Source organism: Rhinolophus hipposideros (genome assembly GCF_964194185.1).
Source record: "Rhinolophus hipposideros genome assembly, chromosome: 1".
Classification (NCBI taxonomy): Eukaryota; Metazoa; Chordata; class Mammalia; order Chiroptera; family Rhinolophidae; genus Rhinolophus; species Rhinolophus hipposideros.
Genome location: NC_138047.1, coordinates 23,233,908 through 23,250,545, shown reverse-complemented (window position 1 = coordinate 23,250,545; position 16,638 = coordinate 23,233,908). Strand labels below are relative to the sequence as shown.

The window sequence follows — 16,638 nt, the reverse complement described above, 5'->3', positions numbered from 1 at the left end:
AATTAAGCTTTCCCATCTCTGATAGTAATCTCTGGATTATGGGGCAACTATTCTACCTATTAGTTTGTAGTAATTTCATTTCTTCCTTAGTCTGTCTTCAAGTGTTGCACTCATTTTTTTTTTTTTTTAAATTGTGGTAAAAAGCACATAGCAAAATTTACTCTATTAACTATTTTTAAGTGTACAGTTTCATAGTCTTAAGTAATAGATCTCCAGAACTTTTTTATACTGCAAAACTGAAACTCTATACCCAATAAACAACTCCCTATTTCTCCCTCCCCTTAGGCCTTGGCAACAACCATTCTACTTTCTGTTTCTATGAGTTTCGTTACTTCAAATACATCATGTAAGTGGACTCACACAGCAGTTTTCTTTTTGTGCCTGGCTTATTTCACTTAGCATAATGTCCTCAAGTTTCATCCATGCTGTAGCATGTTGCAGGATTTCCTTTTTTAAGGTGAATAATATTCCAATGTATGTATTACATACTACATTTCGTTTATCTGTCTATAATCATTTGATTTACTTTCACCTGTTGGCTGGCTATTGTAAATAATGCTGCAGTGAACATGGATTTGCAGATACTTTTAGAAATTCCACTTTCAGTTCTTTTGGATAAGAGAATTCCTCTTATCCTCTTATTCTTCTGCTGGGTCATATTGTCACTGGAGGCTGACAGGGATGTCCAAGAGAGGACTCAACCCGGAGCAGTGGTGATTGGCTTCTTGTCTCTGCACAAGAAAGAATTCCGGAGTGAGACAGATGCAGGAAAGCGAAAGTAATTCATTCAAAGTGAAAGTATATACTTGAGAGGAAAGTGTGGGTGAATTCAGTGAACAAGTTACGCCAAGGAGGTCACGATCAGGGGTTTTTATCCCTCCCTGGGTGGGAATTGGTGACATCCTATTGACGTGGTTCATTCATCTCCTCCTCCTGGGAAAAAAAGTTTCCTGCTTTTTCTTCCTTATTTGGTTCCTCCAGAACTGGGGTGGGGGTGGGGTGGGGGGTGAAATGGGTTGTCAATTTCCTAGGCTACCTACCCTGCCTCAATATGGTAATTCTATCTTTAATTTTTTGAGGAACCTCCGTACTGTTTTTCATAGTGGCTATACTTTTGTAAATTTTCACCAGCAGTGCACAAGGTTCCAGTTTCTTCACATTTTCACCAACAGTTATTTTTTGTTTTTTTTGGATAGTAACCATCATAATGGATGCCAGGTGATATCTCATTTTGATTTACATTTTTTCTAATGATTAATGATGTTGAGTGTCTTTTTGCGTGCTTGTTGGCATGTGCTTTTTGGAGAAATGTTTCTTTACGTCCTTTGCTCATTTTGTATTTTTTGTTGTTGAGTTGTAGGAGCTCATTATATATTCTGGATATTAAGCCCTTATAAGATATATGATTTGCAAATATCCCTTCTGTAGGTTGTCTTTTCACTGTATTGATTGTTGCCTTTATTTTGCAGAAGTTTTTTAAGTTTTATGGAATCCCATTTGTCTATTTGTACTTTTGTTCCTGTGCTTTTGGTGTCATATCCAAGAAATTATGACCAAATTCAAAGTCATGAAATTTTTCCTTATGTTTTCTTTTAGGAGTTTTATACTTTTAGGTCTCATATTTAGATATTTAATCTGTTTTGTGTTAATTTTTATGTATGGAGGTCAGACAATTAAGTTTGCAAACTTGCCACCATGCACTTACATTGGCAGCACTGTACAAGCAGCTCGGTGAGGTTTCATAACCTTGATATATCAGTTTCACAGCTGTGTTTGTGTCAACGTGTGGTGGTGTCTTCCTGAGTGGCATTCATTATTGTTGTGTGTTTTTGTGTGCCATCGTGAGACTGTCTGAGCTTGAATTAGAGCAGTGAACAAACATTAAATTTCTTGTTAAACTTGGCAAGAGTGGAAGTGAAATCAGGGACATATCACTTCAAGTTTATGGGGATAATGTCATGAAGAAAATGGCAGTGTACAAGTGGATTAAACATTTTTCTGAGGGGAGAGAATACGTCACTGATGAAGAGAGGTCAGGGCGGCCAGTAACTAGCAGAACTGATGAAATCATTGCAAAAATTCGTCGAATTGTGTGTCAAAATCATTGGCTAACTGTGAGAAGCATAGCAGACCAAGTAAACATCAACAGAGAAACAGTTAGGAAAATCTTAACTGAAAATCTTGGCATGGGAAAATTGTGTGGAAAAATGGTCCAGAAGGAGCTCACTGATGAACAAAAGCAAAGGAGAGTTGAAGTTTGCCAAGATCTTTTGGAGAGGAAAGATGATGTTTTGGGCTTTGTTATCACTGATGATGAAACATGGGTGTACCAATACGACCCTGAAACAAAGCGTCAAAGTGCACAATGGATGTCAGCCAATTCTCCACCACCAAAAATGTTCTGTCAGTCCAAATCAAGAGTCAAAAAGATGTTGCTAACCTTTTTTGATATCAGAGGGATTATTCTTTATGAATTTGTACCAACTGGACAGTTAACCAAGTTTACTATTCGGAAGTGCTGAAAAGGCAGCATAAAAAGTTAGATGACCAGAACTTTTTGCCAACAATTCATGGCTCTTGCATCACAACAATGCACCAGCTCCCATGGTATTGTCTGTGAGGGAGTATTTAGCCAATAAACAAATAACTGTATTGGAACACCTTCCCTACTCACCTGATCTGGCCCCCAATGACTTCTTTCTTTACCCGAAGATAATAAAGGAAATATTGAAAGGAAGACATTTTGATGACATTCAGGACATCAAGGTTAATACGATGACAGCTCTGATGGTGATTCCAGGAAAAGAGTTCCAAAATTGAAGGGTGGACTAGGCGCTGGCATCGGTGCATAGCTTCCCAAGGGGAGTACTTCAAAGGTGACTATAGTGATATTCAGCAATGAGGTATGTAGCACTTTTTCTAGGATGAGTTCATGAACTTAATTGTCAGACCTTGTAGTTCTTTTGCCCGTGGATATCCAGTTTTCCCAATACAATTTGTTGAAGAGACTGCCTTTTCCCCATTGAGTGGTCATGGCACCTTGGTGGAAGATCATTTGACCATGTGCCTGAGAGTTTTTTCTTGGGCTCACTATTCTGTTCCATTGGTCTGTATGTCTATGTTTATGCCAATACCACACTGTTTTGATCACTGTAGCTTTGTAATGTTTTGAAATCAGGAAGTGTGAGGCCTCCAAATTTGTTCTTGTTTTTCAAGGTTGTTTTGGATTTTTAGGGTTCCTTGAAGGTCCATGTGAATTGTAGTTTTTCTGTTCTGCCAAAAATGTCATTGGGATTTTTGACAAGAATTGCATTGTATCTGTAGATTGCTCTGGGTAGTATGAATATTTTCGCAATTATGAGTCTTCCAGTCTGAACACAGGATGTCTTTTCATTTGTTTGTGTCTTCTTTAATTTCTTTCAGTGATGGTTTTATAGTTTTTCAGTGTATGGCTCTCACCTCCTTGGTGGAGTTTATCCCTAAGTATATCATTCTTTTTGATGATATTGTGAATGTGATTGTTTCCTTAATTTCCTTTTTGGATTGTTTGTTGTTTATTATAGAAAATTAATTATTGATTTTTGTGTGTTGATTTTATATTCTGCTATTTTGCTAAATCTGTTTAGTAGTTTTAATATATATTTTTTGTATGTGGAATCTTTAGGGTTTCTGTGTATAAGATCATGTAATGTCATCTGTGAACAGAGATAATTTTACTTCTTTCCAAAATTAGATTTATTTCTTTTTCTTGCCTAGTTGTATTGGCTGTAACTTCTAGTATGTTGAATAGAAGTGGTGAGAGTGGACATCATTGCTTTGTTGCTCATCTTAGAGAAAAAGCTTTCTTTTCAGTCTTTTACCATTGAGTATGATGCTAGCCGTGGGCTTTTCACATATGGCCTTTGTTATGTTGAAGTAGTTTTCTTCTATTGCTAGTTTATTGAGTGTTTTAATCATGGAAGTTATTGAATGTAGTCAAATTCTTTTTCTGCATGAATTGAGATGATAACATGGTTTTGTTCTTATTTTGGTAAATATGGTGTATCACATTAATTGATTTTCATATGTTGAACCGTCTTTGCATTTCAGGGATAAATCCCACTTGGTAATGGTATATAATCCTTTTTTAAAAATAGTCTTTTTAATATGCTGTTGAATTTGGTTTGATAGTGATTTTTAAGGGATTTTGAATTAATATTTATTAAGGATATTAGTCTATAGTTTTCTTGTAGTGTTTTGTTGGTTTTGGTATCAGGGTAATGCTGGCCTCATAGAAGGAGCTTGGCAGTGTTCCCTCCACCTCAATTATAGGGAAAAATTTCAGGAAGTTTTGTATTAATTCTTGAAATGTTTAGTAGAATTCTCCAGTGAAGTCATCTGGTTCTGGGCTTTTCTTTGCTGAAAGTTCTTTGATTATTGTTTTAATCTCCTTATTAACTACAGGTCTTTTTAGATTTTTACATTTTTGTCATGATTCAGTTTTGGTAGGTTGTATATTTCTAGAATTTATCCATTTGTTGTATGTTATCCAATTTGTTGGTACATAATTGTTAATAGCCTGTTGTAAACCTTATTATTTCTGTAGCGTCAGTTTTAATGTCTTCTTTTTCATTTCTGATTTTAGTTATTTGAATCTTCTCTCTTTTTTCTTAGTTTAGCTAAGCTTTAAAAAAAACAACTCAGTTTCATTGATTTGTTTTCTTCCTATACTCTATTTCATTTATTTCTCCTCTAATCTTTATTATTTCCTCCTTCTAACTTTGTTCTTTTCCAGTTCCTTGAGTTATAAAGTTGGGTTACTGATTTTAGATTTTTCTTCTTTTTTACTGTAAGTTCACAGCTATAAACTTCCCTTTTTGCATTGCTTCACTGCGTCCCATAAGATTTGATATGTTGTTGTTTTTCATTTTCATTTGTCTTAAGATATTTTCTAATTTCCCTTGTGACTTCCTTCTTGTCTCATTGATTGTTTAAGAGTATGTTGCTTAATTTCCACATATTTGTGGATTTTCAGTTTTCCTTCTGTATTTGATTTCTGGTTTCGTTCCATTAGAGGGTTTATTGCTAGAGGTCTATACATTTGTTAACTCTGTTATAATTTAATAAATTCAACTCTTTAATAAGCACTTATTCTATTTTTATACATGTTAACAGTTTGTATAGGAAGTGATACATAATTTTAATAAGACTTGCTTTGGCTGATTTATTTTTAGATTTCTCATGAAATTTTTGAAATTACTAACTATGATTTGTGGTTAATGCTATGGTGACATTTTGTTCATGAGAAAGAACACAGTAGAGTCAGTTATATTCTTGAACTTCTGACATAATTTACTATAATTGTATAGAACATAGAGGAACAATATCCTTGGCCACCTTGCAGGATGCCACCATAGATTTTGTAAATATTTATGGCTTTTATAGGGTATGATTTTGTATATGTGGTCTCGTCCTAAGTGTTCAAAATCAATGGGCTGAAGGTAGAGAATATTGTTTTCCAAACCTATCTGAGGTTTTGGATCTGAGAGAAGCTATGCTGTTAGGTGACTGAAGAGCAAGCTAAAGGATGTGGATATGAAATGGACATTTTTCTTATTTGTAAATAAACAGGATAAATAAGGGTATTAAAGGGAGCTAATATTTTAGCATCTGGTGTGTTCCCAGTGCTTTAGATACGTTGTTTGATTTAGCCATCACAAGAAGTAAACGAATCATAGATATTATTTCCATTTGACACCTGAGAAAACTGAATGTGAAAGGTTAAATAACAGAGTTGAGGTAGCATTGTGTAGTGTGGTTATTATTGTAAGGCATTAGATTCTTACATGCTGACTGTGGGCTTAGGGCAAGTTGCTTAAAATTCAGTTTCCTCATTTATAAGATGATGAGAATTATGCTTATGTTATAGGATTATTGTGAGAATTAAATGAAACAATGCATGTTGAGTCTGGGAAATCATGTGCACTCAATGTTACCTATCATTAACATTTATATGTACATACTATAGATATATATATATACACACACGTATATATATATATATATACAGTATAAATACACATGCATATATATGTGTGTATATATGCACACACACACACACACACACACACTTATACATTATGTGTGAGTGTGTATTTATTTTATTTGGTTTTCCAAGGTCTCATACCCTGTGAGTTGTGCATGTAGTAAGTGGTAGAATGAAGAGACTGCTCTGTCTCCCACCAAAACCTGTATTCTTTTCATTACAGGACCTCTTAAAAGTGTGCTAGGTTAGAGGAAGTGAGAAATAGAGTGATGAAAATGAGGTGGAAAAGTGTTAATGAAAGCTGTCATCTGTTGATTGGCTGTTCTAGATTAGGTGTTTTACTCATGTCATTACATTTAATCTCATTTCATTAAATAACCTGGCCAAGATCATGGAGTCCATAAGGCAGAACTGGTCTGTCTCATTTCAAAGTCTGTTCTCTCTTCATTAGGCAGTGCTGTCTCCCCATAAGTAAAATAGTGAGGTTAACTCTGACCTCGAAGGGGAAGAGAGCTCTTGGAAGGCTGGTGCTGGTAACATGTAGAAGTACTTCTGAATAGGGGCTGTTATGCAATTTTTAGGGACATATGATATGGGTTCCATCCTCAAGGAAATTTAGTGGGGGAAGGTAAGCCTAACAAAATTATAAAATCACATTGATGTATCTTAATTATAAAAATGACGACAAGATGTTTTTCCAAGAGGAGACTTAAGAATATGCTGGTGGAGTATTTGGATGGATCTGGAATTGAGAATTAGGCAAGGAAAATGTAATGAAGAAGTTATTCTCCCCTGCCCCCAACAATTAGAGGAATGAGCTAAAATATAGAAAAACAACACAAAACAAAAAAGTGGGTCATTGAGGATTAATGGTATAACCTTAAAGACTGTCCAAGACTTCTTAGTAGAGAGTGGTAGAAAATAAAGATGATGGAAGAAAGGTCATCATCAGAGAAGAAATGTCCCACTGTGAGGAGATGGGGGATGTGTGCAGCAGTAGAAATGATACTGGGTTTGGTTGAGGATGGTCTGAGAAAAAGCTCTGGGGTCCCTGGTGTGCACTAATTGTTATAGATGGTTTGGGTAGTCTGGAATGAAGTCATTGCTTGTAAGTGCCAGTTCACACGTTACACCTGTGCTTCCAGACAAGGAGCAATTGAGTGAATGAGTGTGGCAGTGTGTGCCTTCCCACCGAGAGCCCCGACCAGGGGAAGCCTTGATGCACTCATGGTTACGTTGCCCCTTCTGGGCAAGTGTGCCAGGGCTCCTTGTAGACTTTCCTAGCAGTCTGAAAGCCTGGACATCTTAACCTGCGGATTATAAAGCAGCAGTTCTCTCGTTTCCTCTTTTAAGTCTTTAAAGTTTTATAGGATTTTTTCAATGGGATTCTTCTTTTCCGTGGCTTTGGTATTTTCCTTTCCATTCGTGGAAAGCAGATATGTAACTTTTGTGTTATATAATAACTGAACCCTGCTTAGTTTGTAAAATGTGGGATGTTTTCATCGTTCATAATTTTTCCCTTTTTCTTGAACTCTAGGAATTTCTTTTGCATTTGGTTGTATAAAGCATATTTTCTTAACACAAAGTGCCATAATGTGTTCCCAGTTGTAAGCATATTTTTGATTTTCTATGTATAGTGAAAATTCTAAGATTCTTGGACTAGTCAAAATCGAAATGTGATTTTATGATTAGGAACTGCGTAGTTTAAAATAACATATCTATTATTTTACATACATTTCTGCATAATAAAAAACAAAAAAATTTAACTTACGGTTTTTTAATATTTAAATAATGACCAATAGAAATGTTACTGTAAAGCATGCTGCTTTTAAATCTTTAAGTCACTAGCAGGTAAGGAGTAATGGTATATAAAGTGGTGGGCCCAACTGACCCTATACCTGTTTCTCAACATAAAGTATTAGGGGAACATAGTCATACCCACTCATTTATGTATTGTCTGTGTTGAGACAGAGACCACATGGACCCCAGAGCCTAAAATGTTTACTGTCTTTTGCAGAAAAGGTTTTCCCACCCCTGACGTAGAGTAGCAGTTCTCGACTTTCGGGATCTGGACCTTTTTATACTCTTAAAAATTAGTGAAGACTCCAAAGAATTTTGTTTATGTGGATTAAATTGAAATTGGAAATTAAAAAATTGTTTCCATTCCTTTAAAAATAATAATGTTAAACTTGTTACATGTTAACATAAATAACGTTTTTATGAAAAATAACTTTTTCCCCCCCTAATGAAAACATTAATGAGTTGGGAATTTCTCTAATGGGTGGCTTAATAGAAGACAGTTATATTCTCATATCTGTGTATACTTTCAATATGCTGCTATGTGTTGTGTATGAAGGATTTGGAGAAAATCCAACCTCAGACAGATCTGCAGTTGGGAAAGGGAGGAATATTTTAATAGCCTATTCAGTTAGTTGTGGATATTCTTTGATAAAACACTAAAACTTGTGTGATTGTTTCTTAAAGAGAGTTTAAATGTGGAATCTGAAAATATGTCAATAAGTTTATCGCACTGGAGTTTTAAAATCCATCGGTCTAGCTTGTGCTTTGAATGAATGTTTTATTCATGCATGATTTTTATAATATTATGCATTGATAATTTCGAAAATACTGGTTCACTGTCCAAATCTTGACACAACATAGAAAGAATCATTTATTAATATCACCACTGATCTTCTCCGAAAAGACTTTGTGAGGCCAATGGAACTATGCAAAGTGGGGACTGGATTCTAGCACGTTTGCATTTCTCAGTTAACAGGGTACCTTTCAAAGTGAGGACAGCCTCTAGTGGATGCAAGTTTTATAAAATTCTAGTTTTTCGCCTGAAAGCTCATGTTTTATCCTTAGCAACACACTGTCAGTTTTCTTTGAAGTCCCAGACTCACTTCATTCATTTGCAAGAAAATGTTTGCCAAATACTCAAGCCTGGTTAATCTGAGTAGCCTGAATAATTTGTCTTTCAGTTGTTGGTTTCAAGTAAAAATGGTGTTACATGAAAAAATGACTGGTTCAGTTTACAAAAATGCTTGCACAAGTGCTTTTCTTTAAGGCAACCATTACTTCGTTTATAACAGCAGCATTTTCTCTGTACTTCCCATTTCATCACAGAGTATTAAAAAGATAGATACCTGTCAGTTATTAATTTTTACTGCTTCACCGAGGCCATTCTAAAGTGAACTTTTTTCTCTTCTTTTTTCTTTTTTATGAGAGTGTTTAGCAGTGAAGAATACAAGGAGGAATAATTTCAGTGTGGTATCAGTGGTTTTGCCCAGCATAGCTTTTCATCATTGGTGCAAATGTGGATGTAGTGCAAAAGGCAAATAACACTTTTACTTTTATCAAAATGAAAAATTATTAAAATATTGTCAGTATATCAATATAATCAATATTAATGTAATTAACATATTACACTATTAAAATATTTTTATAAAAATAATTTGACCTCATGCACCCCCTCTGAGAAGCTCTTGGAGTCCACTGGGGTCTGCAGACCACACTTTCAGAACTGCTGGTTTAAATACCATTTTATATAAGCAGATTTATGCCACTTAGCTGTGTTGCCACCTTTATTTTCTTACAATTATTATTCATGAAAGTTTGAATACTGTTAAGATACCAGTTTGCTGCTTGCATTTGCTAATATAACCAACGAATCTTCCAGCCTTTTGAAAACCTTTGATGTTTGATTTGTAAAAATGGAGCTTTTAGAAAATATCTTCTATATTACATTTATAAAAGTGTTTACTCTTGTTTGTGTTATTTTATTTCTCTATTAGATTTTGAAAGTATAACTTTAGTGTATTTGTCTCTGGTGAAGTAATCTACAGTTGGATTACTGGTTATATAGTTATGGTCTCCTGAAATGATAGGATGTTAATATGATTATTAAATATTTATGGCAGCTAATTAAAAGTTTTCATATTCTTCAACACTACCCCCAACTTGAGAGGAAATGTGTTTGAATATGCAGTCCAGTACTTTATTTATTCATTTGCATTAACTCTGTGGGTGTGTGTAATATTGTGATTTATAATAAGAAACATATCTTTGGTCTTACTCCTGTTTTTTGGTACAGAGCTCAAAGGAGTAATGCTCAAGGTCCACAGCTAATTAATTAGCAGGCCCGTCTTTTGGAGCTAAAAGACTGTTTTTCACTGGGTGCAAAAAAACTTTGCCCTGTTTTTTGCACTGGGTGCAAAAAACCTTTGGAATTACCTAAGTGGTAAGAGTGATAAAGGTGGCTTGTTCAACCACACCTGAGTTTATATTAATGAGGTGACTTTTGGAAAGCTCCTAAGGATGGAGGCTGGTTGCCAGGGTATCAACCTTGATTAGAAGAGTGAAACTTTCAGCTCCATCCCACTGAAGCGGGGCTGGAGATTGAATCAGTCACCAATGGCCAATGATTTAATCAACATGACTATGTATGAAGGATCCATGAACACCTCAAAAGACGCAGTTCAGAGAGCTTCTGGGTTTGTGAACATGTGGAGGTGTGGGGAGAGGACATGGAAACTCTGTGCCCCTTCCCGGGTATCTTACCCTATGTATCTCTTCCATCTGGCTGTGCTTGAGTGTATCCTTGTATAATAAACTGGTGATCTAGTAAGTAAATGTTTTCCCGAGTTCTTTGAGTGGCTCTAGCAAATTACCCCAGGGAGGGAGTTGTGTTTACAGTTAATAGATCAGAAGCACAGGTGACAACCTGGATTTTCGATTGACATCTGAAGAGGGCAGGGAGGTCTTGTAGGACTGAGCCTTTAACCTGTGGGATCTGATGCTATCTCCAGGTAGAAAGTGTCAGAATTGAATTAAATTGTGGGCCTCCTGCTGATGTAGAATTACTTGATGTGTGAAAACCTTATCTGGTACCAGAATTGAAGGAGTGTTGTAGTGAGTATTGAGAGTAGAGGAGACACAGGAGAAGTATATATTTCTTTAATTGTGTGTGTGTGTGCATTTTTTTTTCCTTTTTTTTTTTTTTTTTTTTTTTTGCAGGTGACTCACTGGGCACAATAAGACAATATTTGGTCTACTGAAAACGCAGAAACTTTGCTACAAACACTTGCACTTCTGCGATTGACCACTAGATGTCACAAGTGCCATGGGAACCCTAAGGGTTACCCAGGGCCTGGCAGAAATTGGACATTGTAAGCTCGTAGACCTTCACATATTTCACTGTTTCCACATGATAGATGCCAGAAGAACCTGATACAGTGTGATATATAGAAGCAAGGTACAACTGGAATAATGAAATTTCAAAAATAAGCCTTTTTAAAGGAGGGTTGTAATGGTTCTATTGGGTATTGTAAATGCTTCAGGTGCACTTGATACCACTGTTATGTTCCTGGCGTTTGAGGCTCTCTCTTTTTTATAGAAAGATGGATTGAACTTCAATTTAAGAATATTTGGTAATCCCTCTCAGGACAAACTGTAACAGCTGGTATTTTTGTGTTGTAGTAAATCGATTCCATACAACAGTCAGTAATAATTATGGCTGGGTTCTGACAAATTCCAAAGCATTTTCAATAAATTTAGCCAAAGAAAATAACATGATTACTACAAAAATTTAGCTCAGTTTGCAAGTTAAAACCAGCAATTCTGCTTCGTTCCACAAAATATTAAGCATTTTAATGGTTGGAATTTTATTAAACCATTTATTTTTTTATTAATATACTTATATGTGTTCTGAGAAGATAATTACTTTGTAGCATGTATTTCTTAAATAACAGAACTTTGGAAAAATTTAACTTGAGTGTTCATTATGAAACAAAAAACGAGAACTGCTAAGGCCTTTCACATATGGCATATATGTACAGAAGCAATATCAAATCAGAATAATGTTTTGATGTGGACTGTAAGGTTGTCTTAGTATTAATAGAATGTTTGTTTGATATAAGCATAAGTTTGCTTATATGGTGTATGTGGTTTATAAAAGTGAAACACTGTAACTTTTTAAAGTCATGTAGAAAGTGGTAGCTTGCATGGTATGTGTCTTTTTGTAGTTAGGCAGACTGTACCATACACATTGTTATGATTTTCCTCATAGCACAAAGAGCTTAAATTACATACTCACGTACATATAACAACTAGCTACCCACATACACACAGATATATTGCTCTACTGGTAGAAATGTGTGTGTATACACTTTACAAATGCTAACCATTTCCTCTTTTTTTTTTTCCCAGCAGCAAAAATAGTCTACTTATTGAACGCATTCTTTAAATTGTCTGTCATCTGTTTTTGACTATCTTTGTGTTTGAATTTAGGAACCCTTTTATGTAGTTGAATCTTAATCCTGATTGTTAGAATAATTTATAAAAGCAAAGCAGAATTGCCTTTTAAAATTATTGGGAAAAATGAGCTTCAGAGGTGACCATTAATGAAACTTTGCTCTGTTCTTTTCTCTCTTATTTTTATTTTTAGTTTAGTGATTTATATTTTCATTGGGTATTTAAAACAACTGCTCATATTTTTAATCAACACTCCTCTCTGTATAGATTTCTATGCTTACATTAACTTTGTCAACCTTTGTAATAATGCAAAACAAAGTTCAAGACATTGTATAAGATAGACTAGACTATCTTCGACCAGATTACTTGATGGGGAATTTTTTAATACTACATTCACTTTGGTAATTAAAAAGCTAATTTAGAAGGCTTTAATAGAATTTTACAGTTTGGACTTTTTCAAGTGAAATTTGGCAAGCCCATTTTTTTTTTATTCTGTAATATGAATCATCAATTTAAAGGTTTTAAGAATTGAAGTGAGGCAGTTTTTCGAATGTTTGCAATATCTGTTTTTCTTGTTAACATGTATTAAAATATGCTTTTAAATTACTGAATTTGCTTTATAGAGAACTGGTGAAAATGTATTAAAAACAAACTTAAATACATTGTGTGGTTCTGCTGAGATTTCTAAAAAAATGTAAATGCAGTGTTTTTTCCGTTATTAGGCAGCAGTGGTCCAAATTTAAACCACATGGCCTCCTTCTAGGTGTTAGGCCAATGTAAATTTTAATCTTGCTACTTTCTTTTATGTTTTCGTTTTATAATCTCATTACCTGAATTAAACAACTCCAGTCATAATAGCAGCATTTATTTTTTGCTTGCCACATGCCAGAAGCTGTGTTGTGTGCCTTAGTGTATTTAATTGTCAGACAATTGTAAATTGCTGTTATCTCATTTGCATGTAAGGTGATTAAGGCTTAATAAGATTAAATAACTTGTCCTAAACCACAGATCTAGCACTGATTAGAGATTAGGCTAACCTCTGAGTTCTAAGCTTTTGCTCTTAACTACTATAATTAATGCCTTTACTGCTTATTTTAGGATAAACATTAGTTAAAATAGTTATTGAAAAAAATTGGTATTTTCCAAGATACAGCAAAGCTTAATTTTTACTAAAAGAATTTACTTTTGTATAGTAGCTTGGATTGCTAGGTTTAGTTTAGATTGTTAACACTACTGTAAATCTATGATAACATCTTGTTTCCATTTTAGTATTTCAAGGTTGTTTGCAGTTTTCAGTTAGAGAATTTTGCAGTTGTCATATTAGGATGAGCTATTTTTAAAAATTACAATTAGTTATAAATTGTTGACAATTTATAAAGTTTCTGTTCTACATTAGAAATATAGCTTAGAATTATAATGGGAAGGAATATTAGAATGGCATTGGCTTACGAAAGCTTCTTTAACTTCTCCTTCTATGCATTCATCTGTCCTCAAACCAATGGTAAAAATCTTTGAGGATGTCTTGATACATCCATGAAGAACTTTCATGTTTTTAATTAGAAATTTCACATCAAAATAAAAAACACTCACGCTTAATATTTGCATGTAGTCTGTAGAAAAAATTCTGAAGAATTGTGATCTCGTAGTGGGTTGAAATACGAATTAGTTACAGAATATTGCAATTTAGTAATCTTCCTTATTATTTAAAACTGTTCCTTTTCTTTGTAGAAACAGCCTGCGCGATATATAATTCTTGGTAGACAGCGTGGCTGTGGGCCGTTGAGCTGGAATTCCCTGCGGCTTTCTGAGCAGCGAGTGTTTGGAGTGCAGTCAGTGTCCAGCCTTCATCATGCCAGCTTTGTCAACAGGACCTGGTAGTGACACAGGTATGTGAACCCAAGAGGGGAAGTTTCCTTCCATCCTGACTTAAATCTTCTCGCTTACTGTGAGAAACAGCATTGCTTTAAGCAAGTGCAAGCTGGTCATGCTTGTTTTTCTGTAACCAACACGAGGGGTGTGAAATCAATGCATCCTTCCAACATAAAAGTTATCTATCGAAGGGCTTTGATTGACTGTGTGGTGGCTTAGACTGATGGTCTTGTACTGTCCAGCCTTTTGGGGTAATATGCATTTACATTTCTTTAAAAATTATTAAGTAGTTTAAGCCTACACAAAAGTGTGGCAAACACCGTGGTCTCCCCACCGGCTGTGAGGGATACATTCCAAGACCCCCAGTGGATGCCTGAAAGCTTGGATAGTACTGAACCCTGTATATATGATGTGTTTTCTATACGTACATACCTGGCATAAAGTTTAATTGATAAATTAGGCATGGTAAGAGATTAACAAAATAATAATAATAAAATAGAACAATTATAACAATATTCTGTAATAAAAGTTACGTGAATATGGCATTCTGAAGTAAATTAAGGGTGATTTGGACCATCTGATAACCGAGATGGTTACTAAATGACTAACAGGCGAGGAGCATATACAGCGTGCAGACACGCACAAAGGGATGAGTCACATCCCAGGTGGGAAGGAGTGGGACGGCGGGACATTTCATCACACTACTCAGAACAGTGCACAATTTGAAACTTATGAATTGTTTATTTCTGGAATTTACCATTTAGTATTTTTGGGTCATGGTTGACTGTGGAAAGTGAAACCACAGATAAGGGGGGGGACTACTGTAATGATGTTCAAATTAAGCTTCACTCAGATTTAATGAGAGATATGAGCTTTTTGCCATACTTGCTTCAGACTTCTCACTTTTTTCTTTAAGAAGTGAAACATTACCCCTACCCCATTCTTCCATTTTCTTTCTTCCTGTCATCAGAGGTTAAAAACCATTCTGAAGTTGATACATATCATTAAGGAATTCAGTTAAAACAGACACATTTCGCCTTATCATCCATTGTAAGACTTAGTGATACTTGGAATAAAGATTTCCAAGAAAAGGAAAAAAACTTATGCATGTGTGTAATGTGTGAAATTCCTCCTTCTGACCTGATTCGGGCAGTGGACTGGGGATGATCAATGCCCCTTTGAAGTCCTATTCTGGGGTTCCCCAGAATCAGCACTTTAAAAAAAAAAAAGCATGTTCCTGGATCCTTCCTAAAACTAGTAAAACAGAATGTGAGTGGGTTTGGGAGCTACAACACGCATTTTAAGACCCCTCAAAAGAAGTGATGGCATAGAATCTGACTAAAAAGGAAGTTTTCTGTGTTGCATTGATCATGCTGAATTTGGTTCTATTCATACCATTCTATAATCAGCTAAAATAGCTGTCTCACACTAGATAGTTACTGGCACCCTAATTTTTAAAAAGCTGAATCACAAATTTGATTTTGTGTTGTATTATGTTACGTTGGCATTTTTGCACTATTTCAAGTATCATTCTTTGCTGTTTAAAGCATATTCACACTTACATTTTGGCAAGTTTTGTCTCATCTTTATTTATCAAGAGTGATATATATGTATATTTTTCCCTACTGTGATTTACATTTAGGGTAGTTTTTCTTAGGAAGTGATTTTGATTTTTAAATGACGTAAAAATCTTTTTTTCTCAAGACATTAACTTGGAGGCTAACTCCTTGGAAATTTTTTTTCTTCTTTTTAGTTTTTATATAGTCCCACACTGTGTTGTATTATATAAAAGGAAGGATTTAACTTTCCATAGTGGTTTGGGAAATTAATAGATAAAATTTATTTGAATCATAAATTTACTACAGTTGTGTAATGAATTTAAGTTTTATGCCTTGGTATTCACCAAAAATACCTTAGTTTAATTGAATGCAAAATAGTGTTGCTTACATCTAACTTGGGGAATGATTAAAATGGAGTATTTATAGTTTAAAAGGCAGTTTAGGTGTCAGTCATGAAAAATAGCATAGGCTATTTAGCATTTGAAAAGGACTTTTCCACACATAGCTGGCTCACTTGGTGCAAATCTAAAATGCCTGTGTGACTCACGCTTGGCGTTGTGATATTTTTTGACCTGTATGTCCCACCAAGGTTTGAGTCAGGCAGAGAGAACGTGCCTGTTCCAAGAGTCACTGCGTTTAGGGAAGTCCCCAAGTATGGTGGTTGTGGTTCCCTCCTAGTTCCTAGCAGACCAGATGCTGTTACCAATCAGGAGTCACCTATACCGCCAGAAGTGTTGCTTAGCAATGTCGGTGCTGTTGTTTCCTTATCAGGTCTCCAGGGGAACAGTTAGCATAACTAAAGGGCAGAGGCTCATACAGCAGGAAACGGGCACCCGACTAACAGCAATCCCAATGCACAGGATACTTTCAGCGTACAACTTCTGCCACTTCTCCCTCTTCCTGTTTCTACTTATTTCATGAAGAAAAACAATT

General features: G+C 35.2%; 1 protein-coding gene across 7 annotated transcripts in view; it reads left to right on the top strand.

The window, feature by feature from the left end:
- Positions 1-16,638, top strand: part of MPP7 (MAGUK p55 scaffold protein 7) — a 251,426-nt gene that overhangs the window by 42,242 nt on the left and 192,546 nt on the right. For all 7 annotated transcript variants that reach the window (XR_013994073.1, XR_013994074.1, XM_081060817.1 and 4 more), the window contains exon 2: positions 14,006-14,163. Coding sequence is in view for 5 of the 7 variants with exons in the window: in XM_081060817.1 (XP_080916943.1) it covers positions 14,127-14,163 (37 nt within the window). In the remaining 2 variants the exon portion in view is untranslated. The remainder of the gene's footprint in view (positions 1-14,005; positions 14,164-16,638) is intronic.